This window comes from Gouania willdenowi, chromosome 19 (assembly GCF_900634775.1).
Source record: "Gouania willdenowi chromosome 19, fGouWil2.1, whole genome shotgun sequence".
NCBI classification, from domain to species: Eukaryota; Metazoa; Chordata; class Actinopteri; order Blenniiformes; family Gobiesocidae; genus Gouania; species Gouania willdenowi.
This window is the reverse complement of record NC_041062.1, coordinates 8,593,921-8,610,786: the sequence shown is the minus strand read 5'-3', so window position 1 is coordinate 8,610,786 and position 16,866 is coordinate 8,593,921. Positions and strand designations below refer to the sequence as shown.

At 33.8% G+C, this 16,866-nt stretch overlaps 2 protein-coding genes across 3 annotated transcripts; one reads left to right on the top strand and one right to left on the bottom strand.

Moving 5' to 3' along the window:
• Positions 1-1,944: 1,944 nt before the first annotated feature.
• ccr10 (chemokine (C-C motif) receptor 10) lies at positions 1,945-6,624 on the bottom strand. Its single transcript, XM_028476351.1, has 2 exons — positions 6,598-6,624; positions 1,945-3,576 (listed from the first exon to the last, which is right to left on the bottom strand). Exon 2 carries the CDS (start codon positions 3,572-3,574, stop codon positions 2,438-2,440), a length of 1,137 nt encoding a protein of 378 aa, XP_028332152.1. The 5' UTR covers positions 3,575-3,576; positions 6,598-6,624; the 3' UTR covers positions 1,945-2,437.
• Positions 4,386-16,865, top strand: LOC114481485 (receptor activity-modifying protein 3). Of its 2 annotated transcripts, XM_028476356.1 has the most exons (7): positions 4,386-4,405; positions 10,163-10,407; positions 10,513-10,578; positions 11,586-11,648; positions 12,046-12,138; positions 13,764-13,917; positions 16,278-16,862. In XM_028476356.1, exons 2-7 carry the CDS (start codon positions 10,356-10,358, stop codon positions 16,525-16,527), a joined length of 678 nt encoding a protein of 225 aa, XP_028332157.1. In that variant the 5' UTR covers positions 4,386-4,405; positions 10,163-10,355; the 3' UTR covers positions 16,528-16,862. The 2 variants fall into 2 exon arrangements, with proteins under 2 accessions (XP_028332157.1, XP_028332158.1); XM_028476357.1 differs by lacking the exon at positions 4,386-4,405 and having other exon boundaries at positions 10,341-10,407; positions 11,490-11,648; positions 16,278-16,865.
• Position 16,866: the final 1 nt, after the last annotated feature.

Here is a 16,866-nt window from a genome sequence, read left to right as displayed (position 1 = left end):
AACAGCTGCAAAAAATACACATAATACTAACAAAATGTATAAAAATTGCAGAAAAATACACATATTGACCCCAAAAAAAAAAAAATTTTAAAAATTACTGTGACCCTGTATAGGAAAAAGCTTAGATGATAAGACAAGAGAACAAAAGCACATGAAAAGACAAGAAAAATACACAAGAGGACAATAAATACACATTCCAAAAAACCCAAACAGAATTACAGAAAAACACACAAAACAACCACAGTAAATGCATGAAAATGACATGCAAACAAGATGTGGACCTTTGACTTTGACAAAAGCCTCTTTACATCAACAAGAACACACACACACACACACACACACTGAGCATTACAGTAACAAAGGAAACAACAGTGTGTGTTTTTGTCATTTGGTGTAACATTATGGTCATTTTGTCTGTTTTTATTTTTATTTTGTGTATTCTTGTTGTCTTCTGTATTTGACTTGTTGTTTGTGTTGTAATTTTGTTACTTTTGTAACTTTGTTGTCAGCTTGTAGGTCTGGAGTCACTTTGTATATCTATGTTGTAATTTTGTGTCATTCCATTGTCAGTTTGTCAAACTTTGTTGTCAGTCTTTAGGTCTGGAGTCACTTTGTGTATCCATGTTGTAATATTGTGTGGTTTTATTGTTACTTTTTGTTTTTGCTGTCAGTTTGTATGTCTGGAGTTTTTTTCCCCTCACAAAAAAAACTTTAGAAATAACAGTAGTGTTATTGCAAGAGGTGGCAGTGAACTGAATCTTTGTAAAATACTGACATCCAGTGGCTGAAATGTGCATTACAGCAAAAAAAAAAGAAAAAAAAAAAAGAAAAAAAAAAAAAAAAAAAAAAGATCTGTTGTAAACTGATAGTGACTGAAGAACAAATTAAACTGAGGGAACATCACATTAGAAAACAAAAAATCATTATTGTAAATGTTTTTATTGTTTTCTTTATGTTCCTATTGAAAAAATGAGTTAACAAATGAAGAAGTTACAGTAATTGCAGGGCGAATACTTTGAATCTCTGCATTTAGTTATTTACACTTCAGTAAGTTTCAAAGGAAGCATGGAAAACTTTATTCATACTTTTTGTTCACTCAGATGAAACACATAATATAAAAATAGTATGTTTTTTTTTTTTTTTTTTTTTTTTAAAAAGCCTTCCCGTCCAACATACACATAATACAAAAAAATTAGATTTCAAGGCCCAGAATGAACAGATGAAAAGTTTACCCTAAAGAACAGACAACGTAACATCTGTAAGTGGACAATAACATCATCAGACAGGGTAATTCCTCATCAGGGAGATGTTCTGCATTCTCACTTCCTGAGTGTTTCCTGGTGAAGCTCATGGTTAAACACGTGAAGCGACTCTGAGCATCTGATATGAGCACGAGTTCAGCACCATGAAAAAGGAAGACAACAACCAACAAAGGCAGCGCTCAGTGGAACAGTTTACCAACCACAGTGAGGGAAGCCACCAGTTTTAACACTTTTAAAGGTCATTTAAAGGAGTGGCTCAGGTCAACCCAGACTTGTGACCACAAGTGATTTGAATTGATATTTTTATGATGCATCTTAGGGCTACGTGCAATGCATAGTGGCACTTTAAATAAATTATGATAATGTGAATTTATTGTATGCACTCCTGTGATTGACCAACCCTGAGTATGTGGAAGTGAACTGCTTTTCGTTCCCCTGTCCATTTCTTGGCCCTACAGCATCCTGTCTATTCTCTTAAGTGTAGTTGTTCTGGTCCCAGTGTTCCATTTACATGAAAAGTTACTGTATTTTATGATCCCTATGTTCTTTGTCCTGTATGTAATCCTTTTGTGTATTGTTTTGTGTCTCACTATGTCTCATTGTTAAGTGTAACATTTTATTACATCAGCCTGTCTAGGGACAACAGATGGAAATTAGCCATTGGCTACAATCTGGCATATTTAATTTTTTTTGAATGTTCATTAATATGTACTGTCCCTACTTAAAAAAAGAAATAAATAAAATAAATAAACAGAAACTCAGCTTCAATAAACACTCAGGGTTGCCAGGTTGGGATGTGAACTTTGACATAAAAACACAACAATATTATGTTATATAAAAACATAAGAATATTTTGTTATATAAAAACATCTTTAAAAAATAATAATAATTGAATTAAATTGTAATATTTTACAATGGGACTGATATTTACATGTGGAAGTGGGTTTGTCCATGTGTAAGTACTTCTTGTCCTTGAGAAAGTTGATTTGTCCATGTGGAAGGGGATTATCTTTGTAGAAGTAGTTATTTTTTCCATGTGGAAGTGGGATTGTACATGTGGATTTGGTCCTTGTGGAAGTAGGTCTTGTCTATGTGGAAATAGTTCCTGTCCATGTGGAATCGGATTTGTCAATTTGGAAGTAGTTTTTGTTCATGTGGAAGTGTGTCTGTTCAGGTTATTTATTTGCCATAAAGTGAAAATTGTTGGATGCCGGCGTATCGTTGGAGCCGGTTCGGTCTGGAGACGTTGGCGGTTGGTTGGAAGGGAAGGAGTTGGAGGTAGAGTTTAGCACTCTCTGCTTTAAATGGATGCCACAGGCTCCGCCCACATCACGGACCAGCCTGAGCACATCCTGCCTAAAGCGCACACCGACCATGGCGTAGAGCAGCGGGTTGAGGCTGCAGCGGGTAAACGCTAGAGTGCAGGTGATGTAGTCCAGCATCAGGCCACAGAACAGGCCCCCCGCCATCTTCCGGGACAGAACCACGGTGTACGGCAGCTGGAACAGGAGGAAGACCACCACCAGTGTTAGCATTAGCTTTAGCGTGCGCTGCCGGGGCCACTGTCTCCCTCGCCGCCTAGCGTAGCCCTTGCACAGCACGCTGGCGACCGAGGAATAGCATGTCACCATGACGAAGAAGGACGCACAGAAGACGGCGATCATAGCGCCGTCGGTCACCATTTTCACGCGTCCGCTCACGTTCATACCGCAGTACGCTTCACTTCCAGATCCAGAAACGCCCGAAAACAGGATTTCAGGAAGACTCAGCAGCACCGCGACCAGCCACACCCCGACCGCCGCCACTTTCCCGGCCGTTAGCACCTTACTGCGCAGCTGCAGAATCTGCTGAGGTCGTGCTACGACCATGTAGCGGTCGACGCTAATGCAAGCTAGCAGCAGCAAGCCGCTGTACGTGTTGACGGCGTAGCACGCCCTGGTGATCTTGCAGAGCAGAGAGCTGAAGATCCAGCCAAGGTGAGTGTCGACGGCGAGCAGCGGCACGGTGAGCAGCAGCAGCAGGTCGGCCAGCGCCAGGTGGAACAGGAAGACGTCGGTCATGGAGCGAAGGTGGAGGCGGCGGTAGAGAGTGAACGTGGCAATGACCAGTAGGTTTCCAGCCACGCCCAGTGGGAAAATGAGGCAGAAAACGCACGTCTGGAACATTTTGATGGTGCGCTCCTGCTGCTCGTCAGCTTCGCACCAGTCGGAGTCAAAGTCACCAGATATGGAAACGTTGCTCATGTTCCAGAAAGGGTCGTAATCGTAGTAATAAGAAGTTGAGTCGTTATCATCATCAAGGAAATGATCCATCGCTGGAGGAAGGAGAGGAATAAAGTTCAGTCAAAATGTTCAACAAACTTTCCCTTTGCTCACTGGCTTCAAGGTTACTTTGTTTCACAGTGAGTTAGTCAAAAGTTTCACAAAATGCATAATGCTAACACATTAACGGGAAAGGGCATCGATACCAGTGAAATTCTGGCATCGACCACTGGCGATAAAGTAATGAAAGTACAGAAATAAGGCACAAAAGGACAAGAATAATACAGAACATTAACCAAAAGAGACAAAACGACTAAAACTTAAAGTTGACAAATTGACCAAATAAAATAAAATGACTTCAGAAAAACACACAATTACTTTAAAGTTTTGTGTGGTTGTCTTCTGTGTTTTTAGATTTATTGTGTGTTTTTCTGACGTCGTTTTATGTAAATTTGTCAACTGTGTATTTGTGTTCTATTAATTTTTGTTATTTGTGGTGAAAAACAGTGTTTTTCTGATGTTTAATCTTATTTTGTCAATCATCATTATAATATTATACTTAATCTATTGTACCCATCAAATGAGGAAAAGTCATATGACTTCCAGGGCTGAATGATGGGTCTGTGAAACAATGGTTTAGGAGGCGACATTCAGAGTGAAAGCAGCCGCTGAGTCATTAGTGACACTGGCATCGTGTCGTTTGCTCAGAGGAAACCGTGGGTTAGCTTCACACGTCTGTAGATCAGTCAGCATCGCGTGCCATCAGTCCCTCACACACGTTCCCACAACCACCGTTTCACTCATATCACCATGTTTAACACACACAGTCCTCCTTTCTAACGTATCCACTCCACTGTAAGACGGAGCTGCTCTTTTAAAAAGGTAAGAAAATGATCGAATTAAATCCATCAGAAAACCAACAATATTTGAACGTTAGGCTTCAGAGGAGGTAAAGTACATTGGACTTAATCTACTGTCAAATCCACAGACTTATTGAAATTGTAAGGTAAAAATTCAGTATTTCACATTTTGTTAAACTTAACCCTAATTGATATTTCTGCACAAACGGTTTGATTTAGTAAATTATTTAATTGACAATAATGAATTGAATTAATCTTGTCTGGTGCTTTAATTTTATATCATTTAATTTAGTTTAAATCAAACTTTTATTTGTATTTGACACCATGTATACATCAAATTTGTCCTGGTGATAAAACCTAAATGTTATTGCTAAATTGGTCTGTAACGTGTTATGTAATAATAACAATAATAGTAATTTCATAGGATAAAACTAATAAATATATTAGGGCAATCATATTTTAATTTCCATAGAAGAGGACACATATTCAAATTATAATACAGCGATGATCCAAACTGAGGGCAAAAAAATTTGTATTGTATAATTTATTTAAATGTATCATTGTTTTTTTTCTATGTCCCTGCTGTAATGTTTATTGTATTTATTTATTTAACTTTAACTTATTTTAGCTGTTTAAAATGAATAAAATACATTAACATTGAGGAATAACAACAAAACAGTGTCTTGCATCATGAAATTCTTGCGCATCTGAGTTTACATTAGTGAAAAGGTGTAGGAAGAGGTATAAACTTATCTAATCTCACCTTTTCTACATACGTTAAAGTCTCAATTTACTAACACTTTGAAATAGTTTTAAACAGTTTAAAATGAAATGAAATTAATTAACATCAAAAAATGACAACAAAACAGTATTTTGCATCTTCAAATTCTTACAAATATGATCAAATCAAGAATATGGTCACACTACTGTAATATTCTGTTTCCCTTTTACATTTAAATTGTCGGTTGTGCTGTTAAAGCGTTGAAGGATGTGTGAAATCCGACTGTGTGTGAGTGGGAGTGTGTAGATCTTATGGATTAGTCAGTGTCACACGGGTAACCGTCACAGGAGTCCTAATCATAGCAAGTGTTGAGTCAGCATTTACAGTATCAGGATCCTCTTTTTTTGTTGGTTTATTTACTTTTTTTTTCTTCACTTATCAACTGGTTTAATACATTATTACGATTTGAAAAATCCTCTTTCTACTTTAACAACTTAAACCTTTACACTATATATATATATATATATATATATATATATATATATATATATATATATAGTGTAAATAATTAATATTGTTTAGTTGTTTAATATATACCAGTAATAATAAATAAATGTAATCTATTTAAAGTCATTCACACTGAATATTTAATCATTATTGAATAATAATAATTAATAATTAAGGTTTTATTCATTAAGACAACTTTTTTCAGGAAATTTACTTTGATCTCCTGATGTGTTACTTTGATCTCCTGTCATCTGCCAGTCTTCTAGTTTTATTTATACAGGCTTCATCAGAGGGAAAAGCAGACATCTCTGAAGAAGACTGGCAGTTGAAACATGTCAGGATATTAAAGTAAATTTCCTGTAAAAAGTTGTCTGAATAAATGAAATCTTAACATATTATTATTAAAAAGACAAAATTAACCTTGCTGGAATGATTGAATAACTAAATATGCAAATGCTGATTTATCATAATAATCTTTGTTTTATCTTGTGTCTTTAATCTCTTTTTAATCAAATGGGAAGTGCTAATTTTATTCACTAAGTTTGATGTATTGGCTTATTGGAGTTTGTCCAAATGTTGCGCTTAGTAATATCAGTTTCCCTTAAAATATCCTCCAGTTTTTAGATTTTTAATACGGAATCTGACGAATGTTAAATTTAAGTAATTTATGAGAAAAACATAGAACAAAGCTTGTGTGCAGAGTCAGGCAACATTCACATGTGGCTTTTATGATCGACCACAAGCACAAGAGTAAAGATTTAAAGCATCAAATGTCCCTTTGACTGTCAAACAGCTGCTTTGAAACGTGTTTGTAGCAGAAAAAAAAACTGCATTTTCCTCCTTTAAAAAGATTAAATGTAACAATCTGACCATTTACAATGAATGTAAATGAGAATAAAAAGGACAGTGCTCAGGTGGGAATAAATCATTATTAATAATAATAATAATAATGATAATAATACATCCTTAGATGATCTTATTCTTACCTTAAGCAGTGTGAGGAGCAGAGCTCGTGTTCAATGATATTAAGAAATTTTGCGAAATCCCTTAAAAACAAGCCTGAGGAGAAAACCACAAGTACCCATAGCCAATGAAAACAGCTCTGTGTGTGTGTGTGTGTGTGTGTGTGTGTGTGTGTGTGTGTGTGTGTGTGTGTGTGTGTGTGTGCGTGTGTGCGTGTGTGCGTGCGTGTGACCTCAGTGTGATCCTGTGATAGTTGTTTGTATCACAGTGACTGAGCTCGATTTACATTTTTTTTACAACATTTACAATAGTCAACCTTTTATGTTTTGTAATATTAATACATTGTACTATATATAGATATAAATATATATATATATATATATATATATAGATCAAATATCAAACATTTTATGTTATATGATATTAATACATTATACTTTTTTAAATTATATATATTAAACAACTAAATAATACTATTAATGAATATTTTTGCTGAGTGGTGAAATTGGTTAAAGTTTAAATTGAATAAAGTAAAAAAATAGAAAATTATACAATATACTGTGTATATATATATATATACACACACACACACAGTATCTTAATATATATTTAGATAAAATATTACATATGTAAATGTAATATATATATTCCTTTATAGATGTATTTACTTATTATTATTATTATTATTATTATTATTATTATACATACTATATATACATATATACAGCATATATATTTATAGATAGATACATATAAAATTTACATATTAATAAATATTTACATGGTTTACATAAAATATTAAAATATTACATATGTAATGTAATATACAGTAAAATACTGAATAAACTACATTAATAAATAATAATAATTATATATATATATATATATATATATATATATATATATATATATATATATATATAATCTATTTTATTTTGTAAGTTAGATGAAAGTTTGATGCAATGCGTGCATAATAACGTTATCATTCATCGTTTAAGTAGCTCACAAATTAAAATGCAATTCTCCCGAGAAAATGTATCTTTTAAAACATTTTCATCTCACGACTTCAAACATCAATAAAAAATATACATATAATTAAAAGTTAGACCCTAAAAAACTCTAAATACATCTGAAGTATAAATTGTTGGAGGTCTGCGACCCACTGCGGTGTCCTGACCCACCAGTTGAAAACCTCTCCTGCATAGAATAGCACAGAATATTCTATTGTGTCTATTTTAACACAGATGAGAGTGAAAAGAAATCAATATAAAAAGTAAAAGCAATTGAAGAGAACAGGATAGATCGGAAACATTCAGGATTTTTCCAGATTTTTGAATCAAAATTTGATCAAAAACTGAAATAAATTAACAGTAGAAACAAATTAAAACTTTCCTGACTTTATTTGAATAAAGTAATAAATAATTGGTTTAATTACAGTTTTTCTTCAAAAAATGTCAAGATGTTTTTGATCATTTCACATCAAACTGACCTGATTTTGACACCTGCTGAAGGTGTGTGTGTGTGTAAATGAGTTTAAACTGTAAACACGTTTGTGGCGCGTGAGAACGACATGTTTTTAAGGGTCGTGTCCTTTTTTAATGATGGGAAAGCTTCATGAGCAGCGTGCGATGTGGCGTGTGGTCTGTCGAGGCTTCTGATTGGTCCACACCTGTTTTGTTTGTTTGTGTGGTTTTTGTTTTTGACTCGATGTGAAAGTGTTGACCCGCCTTTCAACCTGTGAGCTCCACTCAGGGCGTCACATTAACTTTCAACCAGATATCAGCAACTGGAGGCCCGGGGGCCACAATCGGCCCTCGGTTTATGCTTGTGCTGCCCCCAAAGGAAATCTCACAACATGATAAAGATTAACCAAAAAAACACACACACGAAAGTATACAAAATAACTCCAATGACACAAAATGTGAACAAAATTACAAAAATCAACAACAAAAATACAGAAAATTACATAAAATACAGAAAATTACATAAAATACAGAAAATTGCATAAAATACACAAATGGACAAAAATCAACAACAAAAATACAGAAAATTACATAAAATACACAAAAGGACAACAAGAAACAAAAAATTATAACAAAAAAACAAACAAATTGATGACATGAACTCCCAAAATTACTAAAAACATACAAAATAATGGCAAAGAAATGTAATGACAGAAACAAAAAAAACAAAACATAAATTGTCAACACAAAATGACTAGAAAAACATAGAAAACAATAAGACATATACAAAATGACTCCAAAGACACAAAAAAATTCAACAACAAACATATGAAAATGATATAAAACACACAAAAGGACAACAATAAACAACAAAATAACAAAGACACATAAATGAAAGACAAGAATTCCCAAAAGGATATAAAAATACACAAATTGATTAAAAGCATACAGAATAATAGCAAAAAACAAAATAATGCAAAAATCATATTTCAAAACACACATAACAACAACAAAAGCACAAATCGTCAACAAAAATACACAAAATGACTATGAAAACACACAAAAAAACACCAACAAAAAAAAAACCTCACAAAAATAAAAAAAAAAGAATAAACCCTTGGTCTTATTCTGAATGCTTTCATTTGAGTTTCATATTTCATCAGATTCACAGGCTACAAAGATGCAAAAACACCCAATTTTTCCTCAGCTTCTCAGTCTAAAAACATTTGTTTTAAGTCGTTTCCACCCCAAACGTCTCTCAACACGAAGCACTTTCCTGTCTCCACTGAACTGAGGTACACGTTAAAGTCTCCAAAACACAGGAAGTCTTGATTGTTCTCACACATTAGCATGTGTAGGCTCCTCCTGTGGCCCCTCTTATACCTTGGTGTCCCTGTGCTTCAGGTCTGTCTCTGCTCCACTCCTCTGTGTCTGACGCAAACACTGATAACAAGTTTAAATCGTGTATTCTCATGTTTACACATAGATAGTGAGACTTCCAGGTAGAAGCAACTACTAATGACTTTAAATGTATTAAAATAATAAATTATTACCGGTATATGTTAAATCAGGGGTTCTCAACCTTGGGGTCACGAGACACTGGGAGGGTGTTGCCAGATGCCTTCAAGAAACTAAGAACATCATCAGAACAATTTCAGCCCATTTTTGTTTATTTTTTACCTTTTTTCTGCCACTACACCAAACTCACCATATTTGACCTGTTTTTTAATCACTTTTTCTTGCCATTTTTTTGCTCTTTTTACTGCATTTTTGCAACATTACTCCCATTTCATCTCATTTCAATGCCTTTACTGCACTTTTTTTTTCCACTTTCAAGATATTTTCAGCACTTATAAACTCTTTCCACCACTTTTCCACCTAATATCACAAATGTTGACCCATTATTGTCACTTTTAATCTCCTTTCATCATTTTTCATGCTTATTTTGTGCCAATGCATCCACATTCACCTTTGCCAGTTTAAACTAATTGATATTGATACTTAAAACCTTTTTACCACTTTTTCTGTCCGTTTTTGGCCACTCTAATTTGCAACTTTTAACCAATTTCTGTGGTTTTTAAAACCTCATTTCACCAGCTTTTCCACCATTTTTGGTCACTTTTAGCCCATTTTATTTATATATAAAAAAGAAGAAAAAGACAAAGACGAGAAAGAAGAAGAAATCCTAACTCACTCATCCATCATCACTCACTGACTTCCTCAGACAGAGATCTAGCACAGAAAGGGGCGTAGCTTGTGTCAGACTTCCAGGCTCAGGATGTTCCATCAGGTCCCAGACCAGAGGTTGATCTCCCACCATGAGGCTGAGGCTGAGTCTGGACCTACTGCTGTCTGCGCTCCTCCTGCTGGGTTCGTATCCCACTCCACGCTCCTCTTTCCTGTCGTTTGTTTCCTGCAAAGACGGGAACATTTTCAGCATTTCTGTGACTGTGTTGGATGTGTTTGTGTTCGTAGGTGGTGTAGAACTTCATGCAGCTGACAAGAGGAATCACACTTTCAACGTCTCCACAGATGGACACGGTCAGACCAGTTTAACTTTAACAAAACATTTACAGGAATGTACATTTACTTCAAAAAAATAATCAAGAAATGCCAAAATGTTGTTTTCATAAGAAAATGTATAAAACCTGCTCATACATGAGAGCTAATACCACAATCTCCCGTCGTAATATAGGTCGATTACCAAGTTTTTTTTAAATTGTTTTTATAGAAAAAAGACAAATAAGTCGCACTCTTCTTGTGTCCAATTTTATCGTTGAAAACAAACAAAAAATACAAAATTCACGTCCTTTTTTTTTACGAAAAAAAAAGAGTTTAACCAAATGTTAAGCAAGTGTAACACAAAAAAATACGAATATGACCAAATTTCCCTTGATTTCAGTGCGTTCTTTCGGCGCACTTCTACAGCGGATTGATAGTTATTTTAATTAAGCATGTTTGGCGCAATTTCAGGAAGTTTAATAGCCAGTATCTGATTGGTGGAAAGCCATTGAAAAGGAAACGTACTGGGAATGGGGAAATTGTCACTGAAATGAGTAAACTGACTGACAATAAAAAAAATTTAAAAGAAAAAATCAGAAGCAGATGTCAGCCTATAAAAAAAAAAAAAGACATCCAGTATAAGTCGCATCGTTGTATAAGTTTATATTTGATTTTAAACAGGGAGTTTCGACTTACATTGAGGATGTTGCTCGCTTTTTACCGGTAAATAAAAGGCTTCACCCGGCCCTTCACATGTTTATTTTAATGACAATTATCTTAATTATATTTGTGTTTTTAATATAGTATAGATCCATATTTGTATCTTTTGTTTTTGTTTATCTCTTTATATAGCACTGATATTCTACAGGGAAACATTTTCTATGGATGTTATTTATCATCATCATTATTGCTATTAATATTATTATTCTAACATCTATGTAACGGAACAGATCTTTGGCTCAGGGCAGTTAACGCTATAACACAATGCTACACTGGGATTGTTGGATGATGTGTTTGTGTTGAAATGCATCCATCTGAAACCACAGAGGAAGAATGGAGCCAATCCAAGTGGAATCAGACATTCAACGCCTCCACAAACGGTGCAAACGGTGAGATGAATTCAACTTAAACACAATAAACACAAAATAACAAAAAATACACAAAAAACTTACAGATTGTTGACAAAAATATGCAGAAATGACAGGAAAATAACCAGCACAAACCCTTTGTTAGTTTTCTGTATCAATAACTACATATATACTGTATATCTATTTATAGAGCCTTTTTACCAATACTGATTATGCTGCTTATTAGTCATCAGACTCACGCTATCTCTCTACTGCATTTGTTGCAACACTATTTATTTCCAAGTAGCCCGTTTAATGTAATTCTGCCATGACACCAGTCATTATTTAGGTGGTTTCCTGACATTTTACTGAATAAAAAAACAGTTCAGATCAGCTGTAGAATTCAATATCATCACTTTGTGAATCATTTAATTTGCAGATGTGCACGAATCGACCAACGCGACGTTGTTTCAGGAGATCCAGGATGAACTGAACAGCAGCCAAACGTTTGACATTCTCACAGAGGATGATGGTGAGTGTGTGAGTGTGTGTGTATCTTAGCAAACTACGGGAAATGCCACACTCTTATCAGCGCCTTGTGTTTTCCTGCCCTCTGGCAGCTCCGTCCCAGAACCCTCACAGAGTTTAACGCTCAACTTTTACTTTCAGCTTCAAAATGTGCAGAATAAGAGTTTGGTCTCTACAAATGTAAAGAAATGCAAACGTGTCAATTTCTGTCTGTTGCAAGCCAAAATGGAAAGATATTGAGGGACCTAACAGCAGTCAGTGGATTAAAGAAATGTCTTGTATTCTAGCGTTAGAAGAACTGACAACGCTGAGGAAATTTATGAGATGGGGACTCCTTTCTTACATTTTATGGATCACCTAAACGTACAATTGTCTGCGTACCAAAAAAGCCTGTGATTTTCTAATTTACCTCTAGTTAAGTTTTTTCTTTCTTTCTTTTTTCTTTTTTTTATTTTAAAATGTATGTATTTATTTCTTATTTATGTATTTTTATTTATTTATTTATTTATTTTCAGTATATTCCTTCTTATCTATTCTTCTTCTTCTTCTTCTTCTTCTTCTTCTTCTTCTTCTTCTTCTTCTTATTATTATTATTATTATTATTTCCTTTTGCCAATAATCTTGAAGTGCTGAGGGTGGGGTGGAGGGTTTTTGTGAATTCTTGTTGCTGTTCATACTATTAATGAAAAATTAAATAAACAAAAAGTGGGGTAAAAAAAGAAAAGAAAACGAGTTTGGAATACAAATATCACCATATTTGTGCCTAATTTTCTCATTGAGGGAAACATTTTCTGTACAAAGTTGTTTTTCCATCATTTTTTAGCAGCAGGTATTTCCACCTCCCCCCGGGAGGGAGCTCTGTGGAAATATAATTATGTGCTCAACTTCCTGTGAGATAGCAGAAGAAGCAGTTAGCGACAAAACACAGACAGTTCTATTTAAACATATTTGTATTAAATTCTATTAAATTGAAACTATTTATCATCGGCTAGAAGTACTGTAATAAAATATTAATTATGTTTTCAACAATTTTTCACTTTTTAGCTAAAAGTTTACAGTATTAACTCTCCTATTATCATTGGGGTCAATTTTACCCCATTCAATGTTTATCATTTAAAAAATAATAGTTGACTTTTAATTTTTTGCTTCATATTTCATGACTATTCATCCATCCATCATCCATTCATCCATCCATCCATTTTCAAACCTGCTTGTGCCTGTTTTCAGGGTCGCGGGGTTGACTATTCAAGATAAATGAATTCTAATTTTAAAAAGTGAGAACAGGTCATGGTTTCATTATCAAGGGCTTATTTATGTATTTAACAAATAAAGTGTCTGACACAAAAACTTGGTCAACAATTTTGTGAAAATCATTTTGGAGGCACATATCCCTGGGGTCAAATTGATCCCAAGGGTAAATATGTATTTCATTTTATTTTTTTAAATGTTGCATATGTTTTTCATTTGCATTTACACAGACAGACAGAATAAACAGTCTGTGATAAAATAATAGAAGTTCTACTTTGCCCCAGTTTTAAATAAAACCTCCATCTGATAATAATATTTCCTTTAATCTGGCGTGATGTTTCTTTCTGTGAGTTTGTATTTAATGTGTATTTTATTTTGCAGAGAGCTTCCAGGACCAGGACATGTGGTTCCCAGGCCTTCACTGTGACCAGGAGCTGCTACTTCTCCTCAGTGCCAGTCATTGTGGTGAATTGTTCCATCAGGAAATGTTGTGGGTCAGTTCAGAGGACTGGTGTCACCTGAGCCACGTCATCAGGTAACGAAAAGAGACGCTTCACCTTTAAGATTAAACTCTCTCATCCTGGTTGGATGATTTATCAGCTTTCTGTGTCAGCGAGAATTCAACTTGTGAAAAGTTTAATGTACCAGTATTTAGAGCAAGATCGCATCTAATCTATAAATCTGGGCACTACGAGATCAAAGTTGTAATTTTATGAGATTAAAGTTGTAATATTTCAAGGATAAAGTCATAATTCTACGAGAATAAAGGAATATTTCAATATTAAAGTCATAATATTTTGAGAATAAAGTCGTATCTTAATACAATCATAATTTTATGAGATTAAAGGCATTATAATTCAAGATTAAAGTCGCAATATTTCAAGAATAAAGTCATAATTTAATAAGATTAAAGGCATTATATTTTGAGCTTAAAGTCGTAATATCTCAAAAAAGTCTTACATTTACGAGATTATTGGCAGAATAGTTCTAGATTAAAGTAATAATTTTATGAGATTAAAGGCATAAATATTTTGAGATTAACATCGTAATATTAAGTTCAATCTCGTAGAGCTCAGATTTATTTATATTTTAATGCTGCCCTAATAAGCCGTCGTACATTTCAGATTCAAATTCCACATTTTCCGTCTGTTTTTCGTTTTTCATAGAAAACCTGAAACTCTGCCCCTATTTATTAATAAGTACGGGCAGATTAACTACAACAGATTAACCTTTTGCTGCATTTTGTGTTTAGTTTGTGTATTAAAAAAATGTTGGTCACGACCAATACAGCAGCATTAAAGCATTTTCTCTGACATTCTATCACTAAATATCAATCTTTTTCAGAAAGGTGCAACTTAACTAATCGTAAAACTAAATTAAGTTATATTAGTACATATATTATCTTTAATACATAGAAATAAGAATGATAATTACTCTTTTTTTGGTGCTGTTTCATTGTATAAATTAGTGTTAGTAAGGCTTTGAGTGAGATGTGTTAATTTCAATTTAGTAATCTAAGGTTTGAGACATTTTATTTCTAAAAACAAAAACAGTTTTAGAAGCACCAACAACTTATTAGAAGTGGTTTAAAATGTAAAATAATTTACAGATTATCTGAGGCCAAAACGTATTTTTTTAGACATTCTGACTGTAGAAACCATCTGTATTTATATTCCAGTGCTTATTATAGGATGATAAAGTACATAAAAGCTTTTGACATTCAATGTTTGTTGATATTAGATTTAGCATTAGCGCTAGCTTAGCTTGGTTTTTTTACCATATTTTTCTTAATATATGTGTCTAACTTGACAAAATGTGGAGCTAAAGTGTCCCATAATTCTTTAAAATCTAGATAAATCACGGTAGGTTGATCATTTTGTAAATTTAAATAAATTTTTTTTTTAAATAATAACTCACCTGGAGTCATCTCCGATTCTCTTTCTCAAAACTGCAATACCTATTTTGACCATCAAAGACTTCATACTACTGGAGGGGCGCTGTTTCCCACTAGTGTTAAGGGTCCTCGATCAATCACAAATGGGTGCAGTTCCCTTTTCGACCAATCGTCGACTCCTTTTTATAGAGCAGATAACACGGGGGGCGCTGTTGTGTCGGAAACTTTAACAATATAACCAAAGTACAAATTATCTACTACTGACAGTGTCAAACTCAAGGCCCGGGGACCTAATCCGGCCCTTTGGAGCGTCCAATTCGGCCCGCAGGATAAAGTAAAAATGACAGAGAAAACATGAGTCATTGTATAAATGAAACTCAACAATATTTGCAGGGGCTCACAGTATTCCCGGTGCATATATCACATGATTGCAGTCATTTTTAATGTTTAACTGTTAAACTGCTAAAAAGCCTAAAAATTCTTACAAAATCTCATATACTGTGTGTAATACTGAGAAATGTATAAAAATCAGTTTTTATTGTAAAATGCTGTTGTCTGAAAAAATACATTTAATTAAGTTCAATATTATAATTGATGTCAAATTGAATTTACATTTATTGAATTAATTTTCAAGCAGGTGTAACTTCATTTTAAAGTTGTGTGTGTCCATTTTATTATAGTTTCAGAACAACAGTGATTATATTATAATATTATTATTATTATTATTATTATTATTAATAATAATGATGATGATAATAATAATAATAATTATAATAATGCCCATATATCCAAAAGAATATATTTAATTAAGTTAAATATAATTAATCTCAAACCTAATGAAATCAAAGTATTTTTTGTTATTTTTTTACATTTATTGAATTAATTTTCCTGCTGGTGTAGCTTGCTTTTATGTTAAAAGTCAATAGGTTTTCTCTTCTGACGTGTTTTTCTCAACCTGAGTTTTTCCTTATGACGTGATCACATTGTATTGTCTCTTTCAGACAATACAACGATTTGACCATGTGCCTTGAGAGGCTTTCTCATGTTGTCGGCTGTTACTTCCCAAACCCCGACATTCAGGACTTCCTCCTCCACATTCACTCCATCTACTTCCACAACTGCACTGAGGAGGAGGAGCTTCTGCTGGAGGACGCTCCTCATGGACTAGTGATCGTCCTCACACTCATCCCAGTCTGCATCATTCCTCTCATGGTTTACATGGTGGTGTGGAAAAGTAAAGTTGCCAATTGATCTGTATGTAACAATTATTCTGTGTAGGAAATAGGTTAAAAGTGTATATTTTCAAATGAAAAAAGATTTACTACGAGATGCAAATTGTAGTATTGTCACTTGAAAGAAACTTAATGACTAATGATGACTAAACAAAGAATAAGAAGATTCAAACACTTTGTTAGTCACAAAATTAGACACTAAACTATGTTAGTAAGATGACAAACCAGTACTTAAAAAGCCCAATATGTTCATTGAAGAACTCAAAAAAACACTGTGCAAAATGACAATAGTGGTGACAAAACAAGACAAAAGTAGAAAAATAAAGTTTCAAAATGAAGACCAAAAAAGACACAAAAT